This window comes from Haliotis asinina, chromosome 14, assembly GCF_037392515.1.
Source record: "Haliotis asinina isolate JCU_RB_2024 chromosome 14, JCU_Hal_asi_v2, whole genome shotgun sequence".
Classification (NCBI taxonomy): Eukaryota; Metazoa; Mollusca; class Gastropoda; order Lepetellida; family Haliotidae; genus Haliotis; species Haliotis asinina.
In genome coordinates, this window is record NC_090293.1 from 1,252,374 (window position 1) to 1,280,171 (window position 27,798).

The 27,798-nt window shown below is 41.4% G+C and overlaps 2 protein-coding genes and 1 long non-coding RNA gene across 21 annotated transcripts in view; 2 read left to right on the plus strand and 1 right to left on the minus strand.

Moving 5' to 3' along the window:
- The window catches only part of LOC137260917 (splicing regulator ARVCF-like), an 87,967-nt gene extending 69,993 nt beyond the window's left edge, over positions 1-17,974 (plus strand). For 8 of the 17 annotated variants that reach the window (XM_067798455.1, XM_067798454.1, XM_067798457.1 and 5 more), the window contains 19 exons: positions 774-963; positions 1,376-1,689; positions 3,596-4,443; positions 5,712-5,978; positions 6,550-6,685; positions 7,402-7,522; positions 8,104-8,220; positions 8,483-8,634; positions 8,962-9,194; positions 9,740-9,830; positions 10,070-10,229; positions 10,451-10,601; positions 10,776-10,914; positions 11,290-11,383; positions 11,718-11,815; positions 12,704-12,939; positions 13,368-13,399; positions 14,035-14,157; positions 14,596-17,974. In XM_067798455.1, coding sequence (XP_067654556.1) covers positions 774-963; positions 1,376-1,689; positions 3,596-4,443; positions 5,712-5,978; positions 6,550-6,685; positions 7,402-7,522; positions 8,104-8,220; positions 8,483-8,634; positions 8,962-9,194; positions 9,740-9,830; positions 10,070-10,229; positions 10,451-10,601; positions 10,776-10,914; positions 11,290-11,383; positions 11,718-11,815; positions 12,704-12,939; positions 13,368-13,399; positions 14,035-14,157; positions 14,596-14,739 — 3,646 coding nt within the window. In that variant the 3' untranslated portion in view covers positions 14,740-17,974. The remainder of the gene's footprint in view (positions 1-773; positions 964-1,375; positions 1,690-3,595; positions 4,444-5,711; positions 5,979-6,549; positions 6,686-7,401; positions 7,523-8,103; positions 8,221-8,482; positions 8,635-8,961; positions 9,195-9,739; positions 9,831-10,069; positions 10,230-10,450; positions 10,602-10,775; positions 10,915-11,289; positions 11,384-11,717; positions 11,816-12,703; positions 12,940-13,367; positions 13,400-14,034; positions 14,158-14,595) is intronic. The other 9 variants (XM_067798468.1, XM_067798463.1, XM_067798462.1 and 6 more) reach the window with 2 other exon arrangements.
- Positions 17,975-18,636: 662 nt separating this feature from the next.
- On the plus strand, positions 18,637-19,277 carry LOC137261919 (uncharacterized). The gene is made up of 2 exons (XR_010954879.1): positions 18,637-18,838; positions 19,124-19,277. It is a non-coding gene; the product is annotated as an uncharacterized lncRNA (long non-coding RNA).
- Positions 18,830-27,570, minus strand: LOC137261917 (uncharacterized). 3 transcript variants are annotated; one of them, XM_067799735.1, is made up of 4 exons: positions 27,282-27,570; positions 25,703-25,868; positions 23,704-23,827; positions 18,830-21,988 (listed from the first exon to the last, which is right to left on the minus strand). In XM_067799735.1, exons 1-4 carry the CDS (start codon positions 27,535-27,537, stop codon positions 19,547-19,549), a joined length of 2,988 nt encoding a protein of 995 aa, XP_067655836.1. In that variant the 5' UTR covers positions 27,538-27,570; the 3' UTR covers positions 18,830-19,546. The 3 variants fall into 3 exon arrangements, with proteins under 3 accessions (XP_067655836.1, XP_067655838.1, XP_067655837.1); XM_067799737.1 differs by having other exon boundaries at positions 25,720-25,868; positions 27,282-27,556; XM_067799736.1 differs by lacking the exon at positions 27,282-27,570 and adding an exon at positions 27,044-27,281.
- Between the last annotated feature and the right edge of the window lie 228 nt (positions 27,571-27,798).

Consider the following 27,798-nt stretch of genomic DNA (forward strand, 5'->3'; position numbering starts at 1 on the left):
ATGTGTCCAGTTCCCACAAAGATGCATGTTGCATTTCACATCACATATAGATTCCGTGTCTCCCTGTATCGTAAGTTCAGATGCAGGCTTGTCTGTCTGGATGGCTCAGAAGTGGCATAATTGCCCATGAGCTTAATCCATCTTAAGCGGCAACTCTCAGCTGAAGCATTCTCCGTATTGTTAAATGAACATAAACCCCTCCCCTAAACCCACATGAAAGTCTTCCAGCTGCTGCAGCAGGGAATGATTGATGCTAATCACATTTGATTGTAGAAGGCAATGTGTGAAATAAAACTCTGTAAGACCTTCCTGGATCTTGGTGTGGAATTGGTGCACAGATAATGATGGATGTTGATGACACTAAAGGTCTTCATACCTCAGCATTAAGATTGATGTTACAATACTGTGTATACTGACGACATAAATATCTACTGGGGATGTTGAAGGGAAAGATGGTTGGGAGAGATGGTTTAGTGCATGCAGAGTATGAAGCTGAAACTTTCACTGTAGTTAGTCTAGCATGTGAGACAGGTAAGCCATAAAGACAGGCTAGAATTATGCATTGTGTATTTCAATGATACGTATGTGTTTTTGAAACTTAAAATTAATATGAGTTACCCTTATGGACAACAGAAAATGTGGGTTGGTTGAATGTTTTGTTTGACAGTAAATCTTTCTTCAAATGTTAAACCATACAATAGGGCGATTTTAGTTGACTTCATTCTGAGGTCAAAACACTGATTAATGAAGGAGGTATATGTTTGTTGTTGCAGTGAGGACGGTAGGATGGACTACCTGCACGAAGACCCATACAGTGGACACTACAACTCCAGTCCTGGGATGGGCTACGGAGGCGGGGGCAACTATGGCAACCCCAATATATCATATGACCGAGACCACTCCCCCCACGGTTCCCATGTGTCCTTGCAGAGTGCAGGCAGCAACAGGGGACGTCCAGCCAAAGTAAGTCTGCTGACACTCCGTGTGTTTCTAGAAGACCAGGAATTCTACGACTGTTTGATACGTGTGAAAGATGTCTTGGATGCCATTTTATGCCATCATTCCTGTTATTATTATTGATAGTACTTTCTCAAGGACTGTTTTTGATTTTGTATTTATTGTCAGTAACTGGCCTCTGCAGAGATTACATCATGGCATGTGCCACTGTGACATCAATAGTCTCTCCACCATTAATGCTATTTTGAAGGATGATTTGTGATTTGTGATTTGTGATTTTTAGAATATTACAGTTTGTTTGTTTTCATGTCAAATATATCGACACTGGTTGATTTGTCTGAAACCTTTGTAAACTTTTGTTAGTATTTTTGACATCAAGACACATTTGGTAGATATTCTGTATCTCCCTGTCTGCCAGGTTCCAACAGTGTCCCGTATCATCACAAGCGAGGAGCTTGGACCCAGGGGATCACTGAGCTCCTTACCACAGGAACAGCAGAATGGCAACTACGCCACATACCAGTCCATCGGTCGGCCAGGAGAAGGGATCCGTGGATCACCACTGCCGAGGTCAGCATCCCCAAGAGGCTTTGACGCTAGGTTTTCGTCCAGTCATCTTCCTGAACACTACCCCTCCGCTCCTGCCCACTATGGCAGCTCGCCGCGGGGCAGCGTCGCACGTTATAGCAACGACTCACCAAACACTGATAATTACGATGGCTATGTGCACAGGTATACAGTCTGTTTGCTTCATGCTTATCTTCACTGTTGATATGTTCAATTGTCAAGGAAACAATGATTTGTAAGCAAGAAAATTCTTTTTGTGTTATAATGCATTGTCATTTCAGGTTGATCCCTCTCTCTGTCTCATGTACTAAACTGTGATATACTGAAACACTTAGAATATGCATGTTCAGATTCCTTAAAATATTTGGCAAAATGCCCGTCAAAAGTTAAGGAAGTTGTATGTCAGTTAACAAACCAGTAAAGTAAACATGATTATGCATTTTCAGTGTGTGTCAGTGCTCTGCACCCCAATCAACAGTGAATTCTGTCAACTGACTGCATGACAATATTTCCAAAATAGTACTGTTAAATTAAACATAATCAAAGTTGTCAAAACATTATTATATTTGTTGTAAATTTCCATTTTTAAAAAAAAAATAAATGTGTTGTTAAGATCAGTAGGTTATTGAAGCAACAGGTGTAACAGGTACATGGCCAGTCATGTGACATGGGTCATGTGATGTGGTCACATGACCTGCCAGTCCATGACTGTAACCTCAGCTTCTGTTGGTGAGGTCTTTCTCTCTTTTTGCTCTCTAGTTATCCTGCTCATAGCTACTCTGGATGGGGAATCATACAGACTAACATTACACACCTCCATACTAACACCACACATTGGTGTTTCTGTTTGCTGTTCTGAGTTACTTCCCTTGATGGCCTTCAAGCCCCAGATTGACCCTGATCAGCCAGCATGATAACCATTAGGCTTCAGTGACTAATGTCATGGATCTGGAGCAGAGCTGTATACCGTCTTCCCTGTGACTGAAACACTATGCAGAACAGCACAAAGCTTCACACACTTCTCCACTTTCAACATTTCTCCTTATTACCAAAGTGACTTTGCATCTGTCTTTTATTATAACTGAAAATATTTTTTGTTTTGGCGTTTAAGACCCTGACACATATGGTGGATATATATACATCAAGATAGTGGTGCTTGTGTAGGAATATCCATTTTCAGTGTCACAATGCAGTCACAGAGTTGCCCTTTTTGTGTGTGTCAAAAATCTGATGATCTGCTTTGAATCACACATTCACAAAACCAGATTTCTTGGAGGTAATACCTGCGTCACATCATGCTGACAGGCTCCCACACAGCATTGAATCCAACTGACTGACTGACTCACTCACTCTTTCCAACATCGTACACCACCCTAATGCTATATATAGCTTTTTACTAGATATTTACTGCTATTATAGACTTATTTTTTTTAGCTGTTATTAATAGAGCTGCGTTTTATAGAGCTTCTTACATCGGTGTTGTGGTTTCTTTTCTTGACTCTTACCACTTTTACGTGGGATTTTAGATAAAACAGTTTTTATGAAGTTTGTGGTTGAACAAAATTCTTTAATATGTTGAAACTTCTCTTCTGAGAATTATGTCATTGTTGATCTGTTATTTAGTGATATTATTTATTGCGTGAAAAAAATCCCACGTAATAAAGTATTTTGCTTTCTGAATATTTTACAAAATAATATTGATTTTTTTTGTCAGTGAAATGTCAGCTGGAATGTTTCAATATTGTTTTCTAAAAATATATATCTACACAAGTGAGCATGCATGATTTCCATATGTTCTAATAGTTACTCTCTGTAAATATTCTTGAAATGATCATGTAAGCAACAGTCATCAAATGATCAAATATAAAGATTATTAAAATGTTTGTGATTTAACTGCAAAGTTTTGTGAAGATATCATTGATTTAAAGTTTTTATTATCATATGAATTTTTGCAAGGTGTTAGTATGTTTGGGTATTCCATTATATAACTCTTGAACTGTATTGAGTGTATTGACCTCATGTATTGATCTTACGTCTTGACCTGATGCTGACTTGGTATGTGGTATTTCAGAGATCACTACCCAGGCAGTAGAGGCAGTTACAACACGCCATCCGAGTCAGGTGCCCCATACCGAGGCGGCCAACCCACCTATGGGGATTATGATGACCGCTACCCCGAGCCAGCCCTGCCATCAGACATGTACAGAGATATGCCACTGGATGATTCCCAGCAACAGGCCTCACCTCATGGAGACCCCTACAATGGAGGTCATCCTGATGACATCAATAGATCATATGGAGATCCCCATTATCGAGATCAGCCTTATGACGATGATGGTTACCGAGGACCTCCACGATATGATGAACATGATGCACCAAGAGATGCAGATCCCCGTTATGGAGGTCACCCTGATGACTCATTCAGAGGGCCCCCAGAGGAACCAGGATACCGGAATAGTTACCAGGATCCTCCGTACGACTCCTACGGATCTCGACCGGGAGAAGATTATGGACATATTCCAGAAACAGGAAATGAGCCTCAATATAGAGGGAGCTATCAAGGTCACCCAGATGACCCAAGTGCCGATCCCAATGACCCTCGGTATAGGGAGAGCTACCAGAACAATCCGGAGGATCCATATGGAGATCGTCATGAAAACCCCTACGGGGGATCAATGGGACCTCAAGGGGACGTTAATGATCCCCGATATCGGAATAGTTATCAAGGTCATCCTGATGACCCCTATGCCGATAGACCTGGTGACGATCCTGATTTGATTCGACGTATGCAAGGGTTACCGCCCTTGAGGAAAGACCCATTTGCTGATGACCCATTCCAGGAGACCCGGAATGGCAGTTATCCTGGGCTGCGACCGGGAGAGGAGGATCCCTATAACCGCGGACCGTCTCCGTCACAAGGTGAGTCCCCAAGAGGCGTCAGCTAGCATGCATGAATATTCCATATTCTTTGTGTTCAGCCTTATCTTTAGACTTTCTTATTCAGAATTGTCTTTGTGATTGTGGCTTGCACCATGGTGGTCCTGTGTCACTTCAGGCTTTCAGTCAGTATTCAGTTGACATGCACAGCTGTAAATGAAGTGCTATTCAAAGCAGCATGCAGTCAGTATTCAGTTGACATGCACAGCTGTAAATGAAGTGCTATTCAAAGCAGCATGCAGTCAGTAGTCATTGATAGAGAACCATCATGTTCACTTTCATCATAAATGTTCAGCGTTTTCTTTTAAGGAGTGAAATTTTCATTGAGCAAGATGGACATATGTCAGAACTATCCTTTATTTTACAGTCATGTGGGTGGGAGTGATGCTTGACCCATGAGACTGTGACAAACTCTGATCTTCATTGACCTCAGTTGATGTGATGTAGCTGACATTCTGTGCAAACAGAATTAGAAACATTTGATTCACTTGTTCTCTTGACTGTCCATCACTGGTTTGTGTTCATATTAGGCCCCAATATCAGATATGATTAATATTTATGTAGGGATTCCGTACTTGACTCACCAGATCTTCCCACAGTACACTCATCATGAGCACTGTCGGATGTGATGTTCCAGCAAGCCACTTGCTGACCACCTTGCACATATCAGCTCAACATTGCTTTACTTCAACTAATTCATGACCTGAACTCTATGCACAGGACCACACATTTAGACTGCATGCTGTTTGATAATGTGCATGAATTGATATTAGAGTACTGTGCAAAATTCAATTTTGATGTAATTAACTGTCTTCAGTGTGTATTCATTCCATATTTAGATAGCAGTTTATGTGATGCTTATTTTACTTTTAAGATCTCCCGCTTTCCTTTTGTTTTGGTCTTTTGTATGCTGAATATATTTCCTTTGTTTCCTAGGGTTTTTGTTGTAATTAGTTGTTTAACAGTCACTTGGCCAACATAGGGATCAAAGTCAGTTGGTCCCACCCACTTAGTAGTGATAAGTATTGTGGGGTAGTGGTTCATGTGTTATTGCAATGAGTCATGCATGCTTCCCCTGTAACACCCTCACTGCCTGGCCATCAGGGGGAATATTTCCCATGTACTAAAGCTGCAGTATGGAAATGAGAGTTTGTGAGTTGCTGTGAACCCCTGCACTCACATACAGGACATGTAGTTGGGTATGACCAGACACACCAAATACTTCACCACCTAGACCTAAATAATTCTAGGACCGGGACCCTCACCGTACGAGGATCGTGGGCCCCCTTTCCGAGACGAGTCTTATGATGATCGTGACGTTGGGCAGCCACCATATGACTCCAGCGCTCCACCGCACTATGACTACCACGACAGCCCAGAATACCCCGAGAAAACTCCCCAACCATATTATCCAGAAGAAGATGTCCAGAGAACTGAGGCTCCTGTTGCTTCAGCTCCACCTGTGAATGACTATAACTCTGAAGGGAGGAGAACCCCGCCTGATAGTCGGCCTGGATGTAAGTGATACGAGATACGTTCTCCACAACAAGCGTCACGATGTCTCAAGCAAATCTGTTCTAATCACCTGATATAGCATTCAGTACAGATACTTCTTCATTTAGCAGGGTCTAAACTGTACTTTCTTGGTGGTTATTTCTTGTATTTGTTTCAAATAAGGATTTTAGTGCATGAGACTTTTGATGTGATTGTGGCATGGTTTGTTTTAATGTTGTATTTTAGTTATTTCTGTTTTTTTGATAGCGTTTCATGTTCTGTGCCTCTGACTGACAATGCAATTACTACCAGTTGAGTTAATTACATATCACTTTGGGGTCAGAAGCACATGGAGACTGTCACCAATGTTGTGACAGTATTTAGATGGTTATAAAGAAACTGGACATTTTTTGACAACAAAATAGAAAATGCTTTTGCATTTTGTTATTTCAGGGAGGGTCTTTAAGGAAATGCACGACACAAATTATCACAATGTAGATAATCCGAAGTTAAGGGCATCGAAAACTTAAGACACCTTAACCTTTTGAGGTAAAGTTGATACAGTACTTTGAAATTTTCACTGACATTTTCCAGCATTCCGGTGGCGCAACCCTGACTTACAGGAAGTGATAGACTACTTGGGTCACCGTGACAATGATATCAAAGTCCATGCAGCCGCCTATCTCCAGCATCTCACCTTCATGGATGATGGAATCAAAGCAAAAACAAGGTGAGTATACTCTCCATGTGACATCTAGGGCCGGCCAGGTGTTTGTCCCTGTGGAATTACAACCCTTTGGCATGTCAGGATCTGCTGGACTTGGGTTTTGAATTATGTTTGTGGGATTGTCAGCAACATACCTGTGCTTATGGGTTTTGTGCATCACTTACTTGTCATATGTTCCATTCTGTGATGTAACCTGTGAAGATCTGGGTTGGAATTGATCTTTAGTACTTCAGATGGTCAGGCATGCTGATTTGGTTGAGATAGTCATCAAAACCCACCTGTGTAAATTAATGCTCATGACATTGATCATTGGATTGGCTTGTCCAGACCTAATTATTTACAGACCATTGCTATACAGCTGGAGATTGTGGTGTAAAGCTAACCTCACTCACACACCCATTCTGTGATGTACCAGAATAACCGTGTACTACTTACATACTTCCTGTCTATTAGACATTGCATCATTTCTCAACTGTTGGTAGGTATGGGGGGAATTCCAGTTGACATTATGGTGATCACTGGATGGTCTGGTCCAGGCTTGATTATCAACAGCTCACAAATATATCTGAAAAATGTGGGATACAGCAGACAAGTATCATTTATCATTCAAACATAGCCAGGACTATGCAGATATAGCGGGCTAGTGGTTAGGGTTACAGTGTTAACCATTGAGCTGATCTATTCAGTGATGTTTACTCTCATGATGATGTTGTTGACAGAGGCCTTGATGGAATCCGTCCCCTGATCCAGCTGCTGAGCAATGAGTACCCAGAGGTCCACAAGGCAGCATGTGGTGCGCTGCAGAACCTGTCTTACGGCCGGACCAACGATGAGAACAAGGTGAGTGTACAGATGATGGTGCCAGGTGTTGATGTAGTACAGTACTTATAGGCAGTATCCATTTACTGTGGCCAGGTGTCCTCATACTGGGGCCTTGTGTTCACATAATAGAGAAGTGTGTCCATGTACAGGAGTCAGGTGTTCATGTGATGGAGCAAAGTGTCCATATAGTACAGGTAGATGCTCATGTACTTGAGGGTAGTGTCCACATAGAGGAGCTCCCTGTCCACATACTGGAGCCTCATGTTCACATAATACTCCAGGGTGACCAGATTCTGGAGCCAGGTCTTCACACAATAGAGCAGGGTGTCCAGATCTGGAGGTAGGTCTTCACCCAATAGAGCAGGGTGTCCATGCAGTGGAGTCAGGTGTTCACATATTAGAGTTGGGTGTCCATGTACTTGAGTCAGGTGTTCACATAAGAGAGAAGTATGTCCATCCACTGGAGGCTGGTGTTCTTATAATAGAGCATGGTGTCCATGTACTTTAATGGTGAGAAAGCTTTTACTCACATACTCTATTTTGATTTTACTGAATGTATTTAACCATCAATCCTTCATGTACTTTATTTTGTCCCACAGAAAGCAATCCGGAATGAAGGTGGCATCCCTGAACTAATTCGACTCTTGCGGAAGTCTCACGAAGACGATGTTCGCGAATCTGTTACGGGCGTGTTGTGGAACCTCTCATCATGTGAGGTAAGGCTGTCACGTCACAATGTGAATGCTCTTGATAAGTTTCAGTTGTATGACCATTTATGATTTATTTAAGTCAGTCGACAGTGTAAACAGTGTCCTGTATCTGAGAGGGTTAGGCTGTTAAACTGCATCTCTCAGCAGGCCAGTATATGAAACCAGCAGTAGTCCCTAGAAAGTAGAAGCATGCTTGTGGCTTGTGGATGTAATATGGTGACATTACACCCCTTGACACCTCCTGACCTCCTCATGCTGTCTGTTCCAGGATCTGAAGAAGCCCATTATAGATGATGGACTGGCGGTACTTGTGAACGTTGTGATAATCCCACACTCGGGAATGGACCGGATGGGGGCAACACCGTACCGGGACCATGAACCATGGACCACAACGTTCAGAAATGCCACTGGGGTGCTTCGGTAAGGAACACATAGCTTTGAAGTGTTAGCTTGTCATGGCGAAAGTAAATGACATCCATGCTCATTGACCTTCTGTTTTGGAAGCCTAAATTGGATGGGTTGCCGTTTCTTTGTGACTTGTTTAATTGTATGTAGTCATGCCTTGTTATTGTAAATAATTCTCAAAGACTTTTGTGATATAGATTGAATATTGCTGTTTATGGAGTTGAACAATATTCTCACTTTAAATAGTTTTTGATAAGTTGAGGGGAATGCTATGTAGGAGTGGAATTGGTACTGATGACATGTGAGATTTTGTCCAGTCCTGACTTGACTGTATTTCTCCAGAAATGTGAGCTCAGCCGGGTTTGATGCAAGGAAGAAGATCAGAGAGTGTCGAGGCCTTGTAAAGGCGCTGATTCACACCCTAAAGATCGCAACAGAAGGGGATATGGACAATAAACCTGTGGAGAATGTTGTCTGTATTCTCAGGAATCTTTCATATAGAATCCAAGAAATTGAAGATCCAGACTTCTACAAGAAGAGGACGTTACCACGGAACCGAGGTCCACCAGAGAAAGGCACGTAGGATTGAGTTAAGCCCTCATTAACCAGATACGTGTTCTTGGTTAGACTTGGTAGTCAGGAACATGTTCTGGATGGAGACAGAAGTCTAATGGATTCCTGGTAGTAATATCAATCACTGGATTTTGTGGTCCAGATTCTAAATACAGTCATGGTCATATAGCTGGTATATTGCAGAGTGGGGTGTTGGCAGCAAGCACACAGTCATTCAGGTTCACTGATGTTGTCCTTGTTAAACAGGTGAAAGTATGGGATGTTTTTGGGTGTTAGCAGCAAGCACACAGTCATTCAGGTTCGCTGACCTTGACCTTGTTAAACAGGTGAAAGTACGGGATGTTTTTGGGTGTTAGTAGCAAGCACACAGTCATTCAGGTTCACTGACCTTGACCTTGTTAAACAGGTGAAAGTATGGGATGTTTTGGAGTGTTAGCAGCAAGCACAGTCATTACTTTGTTAAACAGGTGAAAGTATGGGATGTTTTTGGGTGTTAGCAGCAAGCACACAGTCATTCAGGTTCACTGACCTTGACCTTGTTAAACAGGTGACAGTACAGGATGTTTTGGTGGCGGAGGCAAGAACAAGAAAGGTGTACAAAAGAAGGGAGGAAATGAACCCAACAGTCCAAATCAGAAGTAAGTACTCCACACATCCACAGTAGTATCCTCTGGTGTAAAATGTATTGGTTATTGTCTTGTGTGCATGGGTTTATCCTGGATGGAGTTGCTGACATCAAATAGCAGTATGGTAAATCTGTGGAAGTATTACTGTCAGGTTACACCTCATTTCATATCTGTTATCCCCCTGTTTTTGAAATGGCTTGCATATGGCAGTATGAATATCATCTGTCATGTTTCTGTTGCTTCATGTGCAGGACCCAGCCCACATTCCCTCAAGCTGCCACAGAGTACAAGGGGTTGTGGGGCGCCGACGTCGTCCACCTCTACTCCCTGCTGCTCAAGAGTGCATCCAACCCTGTCACACTGGAGGCTGCTGCAGGCGCCATACAGAATCTGACTGCATGCGAGTGGCAGGTGAGTCACTGTACAATATGACCCCATGCGAATGGCAGGTGAGTCGCCATACAGAATCTGACTTCATGCCAGTGGCAGGTGAGTGACCATACAGAATCTGACTGCATGCCAGTGGCAGGTGAGGAGCCATATAGATGTATAGACTTGATATCCAGGGAATTGATGGAATGTTGAAAGAAGCAGCTTAAACCAGCCCCCTGATACATTGTTTGTACTTTCAGCCGGCTATTGACATCCGAGCCCTCGTACGGAAGGAGAAAGGTCTTCCTAACCTTGTTGACTTGTTGACGTTTGAGAATGACCGAGTGGTATGTGCAGCTGCCACAGCCCTGCGCAATCTGGCCATTGATGAACGTAACAAGGAACTAGTTGGTAAGATACTGAAAAATGTTAAAGAGAAATTGAAAATAACTTGCTATATACTGTATTACAGTATAACATTTTATGGAATAATAAATGCTATAAACAATGTGATAAATGTTTTTATACTGAGGTTTATGTGATCAGTTTTTTTCTCCAGATAGATATTCCATGTTTTGTCCCCAGGTAAATATGCGATGCAGCAGCTGGTGAGGAAACTTCCGGCACATCGGACGATGCCAGGTCCGGTTCCCCCAGACGACACATTATGTGCTGTCATAGCAACGCTGTATGAGGTCATTAAAAATAATCAAGATTTTGCTCAGTAAGTTGTATTAGTTGTTCGTCTTATGAACTTATCACTGCCACATGCCTTCAACTACCCCACAGGAACAGTCATGGGACAATGAACTATGATTTCATTGTTACATTTAGATTGAAAATTAAACTTCCCATGTGTAGAAGAGAAAGAACGTCAGTTGCCTGGCAACTGTTGCCAATACCGGAGTCAAAGTAAGTGTGATGAGGGCACTTCCTGTTTAACTGCAAGAGTGATTCCTAATGAGTGGGCATTATGTACACAGGGTTACTGCAATGAGTATGTTATACAAGCATGTCAAAAGAAAATCATACATGCGTCTTTTGTGAAGCCCAAATTTGTTTCATATCTTGTTGTCTGCTAATGTCTTGTTGCTTCTAGGTCTCTGATGACCGAGAACGGCATTCCACGCCTCCTGAATATCACCAAGTCAGAAAACCAGTACCTTGCTCGCACGGTCAAATACGCACACACGGTAAGGAACTCTACACAGAGCCCGGACTGTAAGGACTGACAGACATGTAGCCCAGGATGTTGCAGTGTGTAGATTATGACTGTTATAGGTCACACACTGTTGAATATGCTCAGGAATCTATACTATGAGCATTGTGGAACAGCACCCTGCAGACCTTGATCTTTTTCCTGTCAAGTCATCACAGTTATAGAGTTGTGTCTCTGTAATGTGGATAATCATGTGATATTAGGTTTTCATTCCAGATTTGTGATCATAAGAATCAGATTAATGAATATGCTTACCTTGATTGAGGCTATTCCTTGATGAGCCATATGTTGATCTCCTTGTGATGCAGGTGATGCGAACCATGTGGGCGTTCCGGGCCCTTCATCCAGAGTACTCCCGAATGGGGCTTACGGAGAAGGATTTCCTCATGTTCACAGCTGCCTGCAGGTACAACATGACAAACATATGGCAATCCACATGGCAACATGACAGAAAACATAAATTGCATGGCAACAGGACAGAAAACAGCATGAAAAATTTCATGGCAACATGACAGAGAACATAACAGTCTACATTGCAGCATGACAGAAAACAGAACAGTCGACATGGTAACATGACAGAAAACATAGTAATCCACATGGCAACATGACAGAAAAGATGGCAATCCACATGGCAACATGACAGAAAACATAGCAGTCCATATGGCAACATGACAGAAACCATGACAATCCACATGGCAACATGACAGAAAACATAGCAATCCACATTGCAACATGACAGAAAACATAACAGTCTACATCACAGCATGACAGAAAACAGAGCAATCCATGTAGCAACATGACTGAAAACATTGCAGTCCACATGGCAACATGACAGAAAATATGGCAATCCACATGGCAGCATGACAGAAAAGAACAATCCACATGGGAACATGACTGAAAAGAACAATCCACATGGCAACATGACAGAAAACATTGCAGTCCACATGGTAAAAACGTAACAATCCAGATGGCAACATGACAGAAAAGAACAATCCACATGGCAACATGACAGAAAACATGACCACCCAATGCCCCCTCCTTTTATGCATGTTTTTTGATGATTTTTGTGAAACTCTTTGTGAAACGTGATTGTTAGAAATGTTTAATCATAGAATGTCAAAAACACTTGAGTACACTGGGAAAGGGAGTCTTGTTTGCTGAGCCAAGTTGCCTCCCTTTGGTATGCCTGTAGCCTGTGATCATGGGTTGCCAGTCATAAAAATCACAGACCTTTGTCACCTGGGTTATTAATTCCACATTTTGGTTTACCTGTTTGTTTTATTTGATGTTTCAGAGCTGAGGGCTCAAAGTACAGCAATTTAAGCAGCAGTATAAGTCCTGTTGCCAGTAACCATACGACTCCATACAACACACTAAACCGACCAATCAGTGCTCAGGGTTATGATGACAACACACTGTCTCCTGGACGACCACTGCAGAAGCGTCCCAACAACAACTATGATCACAGTCACAATGAAGCTGATGGCTACTTCTCAATGAACCAGAGCCACTCCCATCTCAATGATCATGGTAATATTAGCGTGACCAGATCCACTCCCATATCGACAATCATGGTAATATTAGTGTGACCAGATCCACTACCATCTCAATGATCATGGTAATATTAGTGTGACCAGATCCACTCTCATCTCAATGATCATGGTAATATTAGCGTGACCACATCCACTCTTCTTAGGTGCCTGAGTATGTTCAGACTTGCCTCTGTTCACCCAGCAGAAAACCTGGTTGCAGTGACTATTAACCCTCTAGTGCCTCACAGGCAGCTTGGGTTATCCGGGGTAATAATAATGAGATTATGCTTTGAGCTTGGCCCTCTATGGTGCAGAATTCAGCTCATTACAACAGCCATATTATTATGTCTATAACCATGTAAATATAGGGTGACCTCATTTGTGTTTGTGAGTAACTCAGACATGTGAACAATACTTGTGTTTCAGATCGACACAACTATTCCCATGACAACAGTAGAGTAAGTATACTTACCCCACCCACCTACTGCTGTATCTTATACATAACTGGTATATTGATAAGTGTGGCGGAAAACTGAGCTCTCTCTCACACTGTTTTGACATTTTTAAATACATGCAGTCTGTGACTGGCATGTGCTGAATCAGGTCAGCAGAGTGAATAGTAGAGTGAGAACTGTATGTCAACATTTTCCCATTTGCTAATCTTGTTCTCCTCCCTTCACACCCCATGAAGAATTTGGTGGATGAGTTTAGTATTACTCCACACTCAACAATATTCCAGCTATATGGTGGTGGCCTGTAAATAATCGAGTCTGGACCAGACGATCCAGTGATCAACAACATGAGCATTGATCTGCACAACTGGGAACTGATGACATGTGTCAAGCAAGTCAACCACCCGATCCTGTTGGTCGCTCTGTGGAGAAGCATAGTCATCTTTTATGGCAAGCATGGGTTGCTGAAGGCCTATTCTAACCTGGGACTGCCACGGGTCAGGAGGAATTCAGATGAAAAATTAGCTTATGTATTTTCTCTGGTCTTGCTTACTTCCCCTTCCTCATTTATAGTAACCATGACCTTCCATTATTGTATAACCTTGACCATCTGCAGTTGGTAACCTAGTTCCTCATTTCAGCACGATGACATACCCATGACCGACCTGGGACCTGGTTATGCACCCCTAGAGGAGCCTCAGCCGCCCCACCACAGAAACAAGCCACCAGTCGGAGGGGTCCCTCTCTTCCCAAACATGCAACAGGTTAGCTTTTCCTAAGGTTCTAGTTAGTCATTGTTAGTTAGAATGAAGAAAAAATCCAATTCAAATTCTTCCTTAGGTGCCTGTTATACAATGAGGATTATCCCTGCTAATATTTATGTACAAAGTAAGTGATGCCCCCATGCATGTCATGTACAAACTCAATGACCTCCTTTCCCATAATTTTCAAGCATATTTTTAAAATATTTTTTATTCACGTTATTGCGGTCTCCACCTAGTACATGTGTACAGAATTGATGACTGTCTACCTCCCAGGAACAAATGGGTAACCCTCTCTTAAAATCATCATCGACTCCTACATTATCGGTCCCTAAGGCCACTCTCTCTTTTTAGGGGGGCACACCATAACTTGATGTTTTTGATGAAAGGTGACAACTAAAGCAAATACTAACAAATGTAGTCTTCTATCTGCATTGTCAGGAGCCAGCAGACCAATCAGGGGAGCCGTTGTATGCAAAGGTAAACAAGAAGAGTCAGCGACGTAATGATGACTATGTCCACTCCAGTAAAGTCATGCTGGATGCTGGTGGAGGACCACAAGGTGGCGCTGACTCCTGGGTGTGATCATGTGACCCTGTTGTTATCACTCGGACGTGCTTTCTGTTAAGTCATGTACTGTACCAAGGGAGATAACCCCTGTACAGGGAAGGAACTCTTGCCTGAAGGAAGCAACATATAGCTGAGCTTTCATGTCTGCAGATGAAAGTTTGAAAAGTGAAAACAAGAGCAGTTACTCTGTACATACTGCAGTGTTGTGTGGACATCTTATGACACATCTGCATAAAGAACTTGCTTGTAATAATCAGTGAATTAACACATGGAAGGATTATATGGAATTTCTTGCATAAGCTTTTCCGTGATATATTCCGTGGATCTACTGAGGAATGTGCTTGTGCCCAACCTGTCATGGTTGGAATCACCAAGAGACACGGACTGCGTGCCAGCTCCACACAGGTAGCCAGCTGACATAGGTGTTCTAGGGAGTTGTGATGTTCTCTCGCCCCTTTCTGTTTTACAGGATGTGTGATAGTACAGAATACTTTTAGCTGTGGTATGAAATATTGTATATAGATGGAGCGCTGACATTAACTGGTTGTAAAGCTACTATGGATGCCAGTTCAGTCTGGCAAAGCAAGCGCTGAAGACAGACTTTGTGTATGCACACAATAATAACCATGGTATAAAGTGCGTATTCAACAAGGTGTACCAAATTTGTCAAGTAATATTCAGTTATTTTCTAATTTCATATTCCATATCGCACACAGTAGGTGCCAATGGATGTGTGTACATTTCATGCATGTTCATGCCAGGAGTGAATAAGTGTTGCTGTTTCTAAACACTGTAGCATTACATGGACTGCAGACATACACAGCAGAGGATATATATTTTTCTATGAATCAAGTTGCTTTGTTTTTGTAGCTACTGCTATCTCACATATCCAAGTCTGTCATAGCTCATATATAGTTATCTCCCTTTGAGGGACTATGCCATTGCAAAATGTCTCCTGGTGGGACTCTTCTGTTGCCATGTTAAATTGAGTTGTCACCCTTTCTGGAGCTCTTCTAGTACCACGTCAATTTAGTTATCACCCCATGTGATTATTTATGATTATGACCCAAAGGTATATCTCATTATATCAACCAAATGAGACTTCTGAGTAAAAGCCTATTAGTTGTTGAACAATTTTGCAGAGGTTGAATGATACCTTTGTGCAATGGAAAACATCAATGACATGGGACTAACATCAGTATATGACATCGGTCATAATTGAATAATATTTGTAATCATGTGACAGTGGTTTCTTCTGCTCTCTGTGGCCCCCTGGGTCGGGTAGTGTGTGATGTATGTCCCCATATCCGGCTAGCACTCCAGCTTGGTAGTTGAGTTGTTAGGGAAATATTCTATTCTATTGATATTCTATTAATCACTGCTTCTTATACTCCCTCTGTGGACAGTTGGATACCTGGACAGAGATTCTTGGATAGTAATGTACAAGGTGAGGAAGGATTCAGTTGCCATCTGTAAACTGATCAACATCCATGAGATGTAACTGAACTCAAGGCAAGACCCTGTCCCACTGTGCCGTCTGGGTGCAGCTACTGTAACTCCCCCTACTGAACAAAGATTCACTTTCTTGAATATAAAAAGGAAATTTTCAAATTAATTCTGTTAATGACAACACGAAATAAAAAATGTAAGTGATTAGAATCCTTCTGGATATTTGTTAATATGCAGTATGATTTCATCTAGTGTGGAGGTCCCGTCTGAAAGGTTCCCCCCTTCCAAAACATAATATTGCCTTTAGACATTGAATGTTACCTGAAGATATTGTTTACACACGTGCTGTTTGCAGCAGTGGGAATGAGATATTGGTACTTTGTAAAGTTTCTGTTTGATGATAATTGATTGTGAGTTGTATTTAAATAAGGATTTCTTCTTGAAGTACAAGTTAAGAAGAACATACTATGCTTTTCCCTAGGAAAACATCAACTGCCATCTGTGTCATTTTATCTACAGTTGTCTAGCTGTGGCAAGTTTGTCTGGCAGCTGTACAGCTGTGGCAAGTTTGTCTGTCGGCTGTATAGCTGCTGCCAGTCTAAGTAAACTTAGGGTAAGTAGTATTCGTTACACTACTCATACAGAGTAAAAGGCCGCATCAGCTAACCTTTGAACGACCTATCAAATCAATGACGGCAGATTGGATTTAAGCAGACAGACAACATCTACTGTTAAGGGTTTGGTGGGACCTACAAAATTCCCCAGTCACTGACACTGATCTGTCAACAAAGGACAATCTGCATAAAACAGATATTTGACCTGAAGTATATACAATTAGGGCTTTTTGATGCCCTGGTTACCATTAACAAATGTTTCGGCAAGCTGACATCCTTGAATAGTGACAAAAATACTATTTCAGCAACTGTTCTAGCATGCTTCATGTCCATCAGTTGGAAGCAAAGCTATGGAAAAAAGCATTCAGTATCTTTAGGGTACAAACTTTTTCGAGGTAAAAGTTCAAAAGGAATGTGCAACTTTTGCAATTGGTCAGTTGAAATGTTTAGCTGACGCATCCTTCTACTAGGGTTTGTTAGACTCCGTATGAGCAGTGTATTGCATAATACTGACCCTAAATTTACTTGAAGTGAGCATCTGCAAGTTTCTAGGTCCGCTGTCCTACATTAAGCCTATGCACAGGTTACAGATTTCTGCTCAAAGACTTGATTATGTTGTGATAATTATGAACCTTTTCATAAATCTGTTTTTTTATGTGAATAAAAAGTGAACATTTCTCCATAATTCAGTGTTTTCAAGTTTTTTTAAATACAAATATTTGTTTTAATGTGATACTGTGTATAGAAAGAAATTTAACTGTAAAATAGGTAAAGTATAAAAGTAGCATGAAATATATTTTATAAAGACAAGTCCTTGGAAAACAACTTTCTCCAAGTAATTGTTTTATTATTAAGACTGTTATGAAATGATTTTAGAATATTTATATACATATATATAATGTTTTGAGAGAAAATGGTTGGGTGATGAGCTCATAAGCCCATCTCTTATTCAGTATTCTTTATTAGGACTGAATCTTCGTGATATCTTGAAGGCTCAGTGACTTAATTCTCAACACATCACACCTGTCTGACGTTTGAACATTGTTAAGTGGTAATTTACTCTGGAAGCCAGTCTTGGTTGCCGTGGAGATGCTTCTCGTATCAACCATCCTGTTGTCTTGCCCATTAAAATCATTTGTCGTGTCGTGTATCATATCATTTTGAGAAATAAATTTTTCCAGATAATAGTTAAGATTGTTTTATGTTTTTTGAAAAACAGTAGTGCTACTGATGATGTTGAATGCACAGGATGAGGATGTAAGTGAGTAGCACGGGATGAGGGTGTCTGTGATAAGGTTGGGATTAATGCAGCTCAAAACAGTTTGAGATCAGTCAGAAACTCTGTGATGGCAACAGGTGCAAATGATTTCAGCAGAAAATCATATGGGGGTATGGGAGTCACAGGCCTGTAACAGGGCCCAGGATTGATTGATTTGCATTTAAATCAGCAGATTTGCAGAAAACTGCCATTCCTGGAAGCTGTGTCTACCATCCTCATGTGACTAATGTCATGCTTCAGAACAAACAAGGTGAATTTCTATGCAAAAATCCCACCCAGATGTTTGTCGTACAGCCTTGTGATGACTTGAGAGATTACATCACTTACATGTGTCCTGTCTGTGCGATCACAGATGAAACCCAAGACATAAGTCTACTTCTTTGGTACAGTTCAAAGCATGTGCATTTGCTCTCCAACCTTCATAGATCAGCCTGTCAGTTGATGCCATCTGCTACAGAGAGTTGTTGTTGCCTATGTCAATGTGACGGACAGAAGTACAACACCTGATGACTACCTGATTCCATTCAACTCATCCCATGGGTATTTCCATCTAATTCAAGAAACAGATGGTTACCAATGACCATTTTAATCACTGCACACTTCAGTATGAAATGAATACACAGATCATAATTAGCAACAGAAAATATGTAAGATGTAATAACAACATACATGTGAATACACATAAATTCATGAACATCTACATCCTTGAACAAACAACATGGCACTCTTTGTACTGCACTGTTTTCATCTTTTTCACGGAATGATGATTTGTGTAGGAGAAACTTGGTGACACTGTTTTCATTACATCTCTCACTGAACAGTGTCTTAGATAGGAGAAACTTGGTGACACTGTTTTCATTACATCTCTCACTGAACAGTGTCTTAAATAGGAGAAACTTGGTGACACTGTTTTCATTACATCTCTCACTGAACAGTGTCTTAGATAGGAGAAACTTGGTGACACTGTTTTCATTACATCTCTCACTGAACAGTGTCTTAGATAGGAGAAACTTGGTGACACTGTTTTCATTACATCTCTCACTGAACAGTGTCTTAGATAGGAGAAACTTGGTGACACTGTTTTCATTACATCTCTCACTGAACAGTGTCTTAGGAGAAACTTGGTGACACTGTTTTCATTACATCTCTCACTGAACAGTGTCTTAGATTGGAGGAACTTGATGAAACTGAATTCATTCACATCTTTCAAAGACAATGTCAAAAACATCACATCACTGCATGGTATCAGTGTCACCACCAATGGCAATCTCGTCCTCACGTTCTTCACACTGAAGACATGGGTGGAGTACACTCTTGCTATTGACATTACCAGAATATTTACCATGTACACTTAAGGAATCGTGAATTGTTGAGCAATGTTTCTTTTGACTAAAGGTCATGCACACCACAAATTAAAGTAAATATCAAAACATATTTCTGCTGTGTAACCATGGTAATTCTGTGAGGCCTGGGTCATGAATTATTTGAGCGGATGTTCTGACTTGGAGTGTCGTCGTAGTGAGGCAGCAAATGGGAAGGACTGTCCACACTGGACACACAGGAACCTACTCCTTCCTCCTGGTAGGGTCGTTTCAGGAATCACATCTGACTTCAATTCTGAAAATTCTCTTGTATTCCCTGAGTTTGATTTGTGATCTTGAGGAATTACCTCCCCTTGAACAGAACCACATTTTTTCCATTTTCTTTTTTGTTCTGGTGTGACTTCCACTGGAGTTGACTCAAGTTCCTTGTAATTCTCATCTGGTTGAACCTCCTGTATCTGTTCATCGTCAACATTGTCTTCTAGGAAAGGACTTTCACGCCTTAGATCACGCCAACTAATTTTGGCAGAAGTTGGCAGTTCTAAATCAGGATGATCTGTTTTAAAATGACGTCTCATGGCAGATATGGTTTTGAATGTCTGGCTGCATGCAGAACACAGGGCCTGTTTTAAATGATTGACATGCTCAACTTTGTGCTGAAGAAACCTTGCCTTCCCAAGAATCACTTTCAAACAGACGTGACACTGAAACTTCCTGACTGGTTTAGAAGAAGGTGCAGACACTGGATGACTTTGGTGGATTTTTGAATGCCTTGCTAAATTAAATTTGGATGAAAAAACCTGATGACATTCCGGGCACTTAATGTGTGCCAGCATCCGCCTGCAGTTGCTTACATGATGCCGGTGGTCCTTGGAGTTCACAAACACAGCCTTACACTTCCCACACTTAAACTGCAGACACAAACGGGTCAGATGGTTGTTCAGACCAGTTTTGGTGTGGAAAGTTTTGAAACACTTCTCACACTTGTACTTCTTGTAAGGATTCTTGCCAAGATGGTCAAGCTCATGCAGTTTATGTCCACTTCTGGAAGTGAACTCACGGCCACAGTATTGACACTTGTACCTTACGCCATGGTGGACAACCTGGACATGTTCTTGCTGTCGAGCCTGGCTGGTGAACAGGCTGGTACACTGGTCACATTTGTAGTAACGGAAAGATATATTCTCATGTTCAAACATTTCAGTTTCTGGCATGGAAGTTGTGCTTTTTGTACCATTACCAAACATGAGAACTGGTGTGGCTGAGGCTGAGGCTGAGGCTGAGGCTGAGGCTGAGGCTGAGGCTGAGGTGATGCTGTGTTCAACATCTCCAGACTCAGCATCAATATCAGGAAGACGGACAGTGCCATCAGGCAGCAGTACTGGCTTCACATCTTCAGCAGACATGGACTCATCATAGTGGGGCAGCTGGGCATTTGCAATGGCATCAAATTCCCAACCTGAAGCTGCTGACGTCCCTCGTCTGTCCACAGCAGTTCCATCAGGGAGCAGGAGGGGTTTGACATCCTCTGCCTCACATGTCAAACCATTGGTCCCATCCATTTCTGCACCACTGCATTCAGTATCCTGGCTCCCTTCATGACTGTCAACACCACTCGATACTATTTGTTCAAATTCATCTCTGCTCAAACTAAATGCTTCCAGAAATGTTTCTTTTGGCTCTGGTGTTTCTTGGCCTGTTTCTGATTTATCAATGTCGTCCCCTTCCAGTTCATATGCATTGTCCTCATTTTTGTTGGGTAAAACCACCCATTCCTGGTCCTCGTCATCACTCCAGGACACGCTGACAACATGAGGCTGACTATTTCTCTCTGCCTCGTCTTCAAAACCTTCTTCGTAAAACGGCGTCTCGTCCACACCCTCAAATGTTCTCTCATCAAGGTCCTCAAATGTTCTCTCATCCACTTCCTCAGCTACTGTCTCATCATCATTAACAGTTCTCTCTTCAATGTCCTGATCTGTTGTTTCATCCGTATGATCACCTGATGTCTCTCCATCAACATCTTTGTCATGACTGGAATGATCCAATGTCTCAGAGACATAGTGTGTACCAGCTTCACCTTGTTCACCTTGTTCACCTTGTTCACCATGTTTACCAAAACCATCATCAGGAGAACATTCTTGGAACACTGGAGTAACACAAACTTTTGTGTCATAACTTTCAGTCTTGACATCGCCAGGTTTGCTGGATTGTGTTTTGGGGATACTTCTCCATTTCCGGCTGACTGCAGGATGCTTGTCACCAGACTTAGGACCCTGACTCTCTTTGTCTCCCTTGTGGCTCACCATGCTTTTGTTGTCTGCTGGCTGACAAATAGTCATGGTTCTCAGAAGCTCTATGAATGAGTTACAAGAGTTAGTCACCTGTGTCATACGAAAAAACTGTCCTAGCTGCAGAATTTGGTGGACAGACTGCTCACTGATGAACAGGCTTCCCTCATACAAGTACGAGAGGAAGTTTGTGATGGTGTCGTCACTGACCGGGAAAGGCACTGTGATGGTCAACATGGGGGCGTGTCTAGTGACTGGGCAGGTGGACAGGCAGAATGGTCTTGCAATGTTGAACACCAGCTGGTGACACTGAAACAGATTAACACACACCATGGCACCATGGATACATAATGCTTGTTGCAGATATCAGGCATACAGCTAAACTTACTGTCTTTAATGCAGAACATAGCTACCAGTGACTGAATCTAATGAACTTGGTGTCTACTTTCTTCAGAAGAGCAAAGATCTGGTTTGAAACTTCTCACTAACCCAAACAAATCATGTTTTCCCCCAAATTCAGGCTCCATTTTAAGGACATGATATACTGGACACTAGCTTTTACCACAATATGCTTAGGTCAGAATATCACAAAATACAACCTATGAGAGAACTGTTGTAATTGGGAAGTTCATAAGCAGCAACTTAACATAGAGGAGTCATCACATGTCTGTTTAGAACTAACTAAACACTTTGTCCACTGTCAAGATGGCACATCACTCTGAACAACACTGACTAAAACCTTTGTCCACTGTCAAGATGGCACATCACTCTGAACAACACTGACTAAAACCTTTGTCCACTGTCAAGATGGCACATCACTCTGAACAACACTGACTAAAACCTTTGTCCACTGTCAAGATGGCACATCACTCTGAACAACACTGACTAAAACCTTTGTCCACTGTCAAGATGGCACATCACTCTGAACAACACTGACTAAAACCTTTGTCCACTGTCAAGATGGCACATCACTCTGAACAACACTGACTAAAACCTTTGTCCACTGTCACAATAGCACATCACTCTGAACAACACTGACTAAAACCTTTGTCCACTGTCAAGATGGCACATCACTCTGAACAACACTGACTAAAACCTTTGTCCACTGTCAAGATGGCACATCACTCTGAACAACACTGACTAAAACCTTTGTCCACTGTCAAGATGGCACATCACTCTGAACAACACTGACTAAAACCTTTGTCCACTGTCAAGATGGCACATCACTCTGAACAACACTGACTAAAACCTTTGTCCACTGTCAAGATGGCACATCACTCTGAACAACACTGACTAAAACCTTTGTCCACTGTCAAAATAGCACATCACTCTGAACAACACTGACTAAAACCTTTGTCCACTGTCAAGATGGCACATCACTCTGAACAACACTGACTAAAACCTTTGTCCACTGTCAAGATGGCACATCACTCTGAACAACACTGACTAAAACCTTTGTCCACTGTCAAAATAGCACATCACTCTGAACAACACTGACTAAAACCTTTGTCCACTGTCAAGATGGCACATCACTCTGAACAACACTGACTAAAACCTTTGTCCACTGTCAAGATGGCACATCACTCTGAACAACACTGACTAAAACCTTTGTCCACTGTCACAATAGCACATCACTCTGAACAACACTGACTAAAACCTTTGTCCACTGTCAAGATGGCACATCACTCTGAACAACACTGACTAAAACCTTTGTCCACTGTCAAGATAATGTCACTCGTACTGACGATCAAAAACAGTTGTTGACAATGAGATACAGTTATTGACTACTGACATGGATGTTGATGAGACAGAGAGCTGTTGATAATGAGACACAGATGTTGACAATGAGACAGCTGTTGAAAATGAGACACAGATGTTGACAAGAAGTTGACAATAAGACACAGTTGTTGACAATGAGACACAGAGTTGTTGACAATGAGACACAGATGTTGATGAGACACTGACACTGACAATGAGATACAGAGATGTTGACAATGAGACACAGAGATTTTGATGGCACTCACCAGAACACGATTGTCATTGACAATGAGACACAGGTCACAAAACTGTCTGGTCCTCCAGAAGTGGGACACCTGGGCAAGGAAGTGCTCCTGAAATCCAGCCTTCTCAACTTTCTTCTGGAGTTGCCTGAAACACATGGTCAGTTAAAGATGAACAAAAGAAGACAGTGACTTTCAGAGCATGGTTGCTGGCAAACCTTGAAACCAAGGAGGGCAAACCAGGATTCAGCTCTTACAGGGTCCTGGCTCACTAAAGAAGACAAACCAGGATTCCGCTCTAACCGGGCCCTGGCACACTAACGAAGACAAACCAGGATTCAGCTCTTACAGGGTCCTGGCTCACTAAAGAAGACAAACCAGGATTCAGCTCTTACAGGGTCCTGGCTCACTAAAGAAGACAAACCAGGATTCAGCTCTTACAGGGTCCTGGCTCACTAAAGAAGACAAACCAGGATTCAGCTCTTACAGGGTCCTGGCTCACTAAAGAAGACAAACCAGGATTCAGCTCTTACAGGGTCCTGGCACACTAAAGAAGACAAACCAGGATTCAGCTCTTACAGGGTCCTGGCTCACTAAAGAAGACAAACCAGGACTCGGTTATATCTGCTGATACAAACATCCACTGAAATAAATGGTTTCTACCAATATAATAGATGACATCTTCTGATACAAATTTTATCCACTAATACATATGGTTTCTACTGATAGAAACACCATCCACTGATATAAAAATTACCTTCGGATATAAACAACATCCACTGATAAAAATGGTATCCATTGGGATTATTAAGAATAAATAAATAAATAAACCACAAAAGATCAGTACTACTTCCACTGTCATCTATTTTGTTCTAGGGAGGTGGGGGAGACAGCAATTTTGTACAGAAAGTTATTTAAAATTATGCATAAAAATTATGTGAAGGAGAAGGCAATTGATTTTGTACATTCTTTTAGATAAAAATCATCATTCCCCTTACCATACATTGTTTGTCAGGGCTAGAAATTATAATTTTGATGACAGAATAAAAACTTGACGCTGAGTGATAAATAGGTTGTCACACAATGCTTAAAGGTCATATGCAACATAAAACACAACTTTGCAGATTCTGATACCTTTCGGTATGCACTTATTGAAACAAATCATCAAAAATGCCAATTCAACCTATAAAGTTGAAAAAAAAATAAAATAACACGATGAAAAAGTGCCTGAGAAATCAGAGTTCATATGATTCACTAATTTTCCCCCAGCCCTGGGGGAAAAAGCGGTTTCAACAGTTATGCTGCGCTGCACTCCTAACACATGAGCAATCGAGGAGCTTGAAACAGCATACCTGTCCAGAGTCTGAAGTCATGAGCAGAAGTCTAATCTTGGTTGTGTACACAAACAAGTAAATAAGCTACTGGTTACATAAAAAGACAAAACATGTTGATTGTGATAAGCAGACTCTGTCACAGAGGAACTCAGTGTCTGGTTCATTGGCACATATATGTCTGCTAATGACAATATGCAATGCACAACTTCAATCACTGATTACATGCAATTAACACCTATCTGACTTATAATTCATAAACAAAGAGCCGGTTAAGCATATTAGCAAATGAAACAGTGACCAATGACAGTGTTGTTACACATGACTGCACCCCCACCGGCTCTGACTGGGTTTGGTATCGCGGTGCTTCGTTTTGAGGGAGGTAAACCCAAGTACAAAATATTGCACTTTTGATTGAGATTATATGCTTAGAATTTTGTTGATTTGTTTTTTCTTAATCAGCATTGCATTTTATATATCATGAATAAGTGATAACTGTATTTCAGTTATGTTTGATTTTTTGGTTGCATATCACCTTTAAAAGATATATTAACTGTTGATTCCTAACACAGGATATTTTCCATACGTAAATACTCTGTCAAGATAACTGCTATATATCTGACATTCACTGGTCCTATAAATATGTGTGAATAACAAACAAACACAACATGTCAACTTCAAGTAATACCAACACAGTCTGAACATTTGCCTCATTATCCAAGGATTCACTGTTTGTGATGGCCATGCAGTGTTTCGGTGTGCTGCGTTTCCTCGGACTCTGTGGTGACCTGGAGGCGGAACTGACCTTGTTCTTGCCCTCTCGGCTATCGGAACTCTTCGTTTTCAGTGATGTGCTTTCTGAAACAAAATTGCACAAGTAAATCATATTGTTTATGAAATATACAATACTTCAAAATGTCAATTAATAACAAATGCAATATGAAACCAAAAGAGTATTACAATAAATACAAAATTACATATATTGATTTGATATCTTGCTTGCAGAGTGGACGTTCACAGACTACTTGTTTTTGCTTGACTCATCCCCATAGTGATCCATTAATGGCCATCAGCTGTCTGTGTCATTATTTTCAAAATATACCAGAGTAAATGCCACATCCTTATCTAGAGAGACATATCACACTGCCTTTCTTCATTCGGAGAAACATCACACATTTTGAACACACTGCTGTAAATTAGCATTTTATTTCAAATGCATGTAAAAACGCTGGGTCAGAATAAGTCCACATTATTTTCCTGTTTGGGGGAAAGTCCCATCAGTGAGGGGAAGCGAATAGAATAACCCCAACCCCCTTCCATTACTACGCTCAAAATTATACTTTGTTTCTTGTCTGAGGAACAAATTTACAAACTCTTCCAGTTAGATCTGTCAACATTGCACTGCTCACATACAATGCATCAACCATATTTGCTAACATAATAAGCATGGGGCTAAATAGTTTATCAGTCTATCTCCCTCCTCTGGACAAAAATATGCAAAGTAAATTTGAACATCCCTTTATGAGATGAGACTCATGGTATCCTGTGTACTACACCGATACTTGAGAATCACACATCAGGGCCTGGCATTATCACTGAGGGCAAAACCATCAGGAAATAACAACAAATGCCTGAAAATTGGTAAGCCTTCCGCCTGTAATCCCTTATTGAAATGTTTTCTATTTATTAGGATTAATTGGGTTTCGAGTTAGGTTTAGGTTTAGGTTTATTTTAAAAAGAAAACATAGGCCTATATACTGAGGGATATATGATTTCAAAATCATGGGGTTAGTGTGGAAATCTTTCCTTAATTTTTATTTATGTTTCAATAATTTTCTTACGTTATTAGTCAATGGCTTGTCATCAAAGTTTCTTATGTTAACTGTGAATATTCGGCTGATGTGGTTGATTATGCAAAGTTCTGACTAAATAAACAAATCGTAGTCTTTAGTTGCTATGTATAAATCAATAACAATTACTGTAAAAATATTTTCCTAAGGTAATGTAAAATGCGACAATTCAGTGACAATAACCTGCCGTGTGACAATATGTGCGCATTCAGCTTGCCGAGCAGACGACGGACCACTGAGCCCAAACCACGCGGACCGTGATAGGCGTGTCCACAATAACACACACAAAATGCTGACAGGCCATCGCATTTTTCTCGTACACGTGAGCGATTCTGGCGGGTCGGGTACACAGAAAGAATAAGGCACCTGTACTCAGTTACAGCAACATACGACTACACGTTCCATGTGCTCTTCCACCTACCCTTGCCAACCCTCGTGAGGTTGAAAATAGACGGCACAGACTCAAGTGTCCGTATCCCATTTTCAAAATGGAGGCTGCAGACTCGCGAGCTGTGTGTAATTTTCCCACTGGGGGTACCACTCTTCGAAATGTTCGACACCCATTTGCGGGCGAGTCTGGGGTTCTTCCACGGGAACCTGTGCAAGGATGGACGTTCCCCAATCGTTCCTGCGTTGGGTTTGAAGGAACAGTTTTCTACAATACATTGTGACGCCATTGAATCTTAAACTGGGCGTATACAAAGTCCAACAGCTGATTGGTAGAATTTCAAAGGGGAACAACCCGTGACGAGAATGGGTAATTAAATGTAGCTTCTAAAACTCTCGTTATTTTCACTTTTAAAAGCGAATTCCATTTTGTCGTATCATCGGCTTTTGAAGGTGAAGCTGAAAATGAGAACATTAAATTTCCATTATTACATGTTACGATCCGAACACAATACACTGTGTGCACTAAACCCCGTATACACGTGGTACAT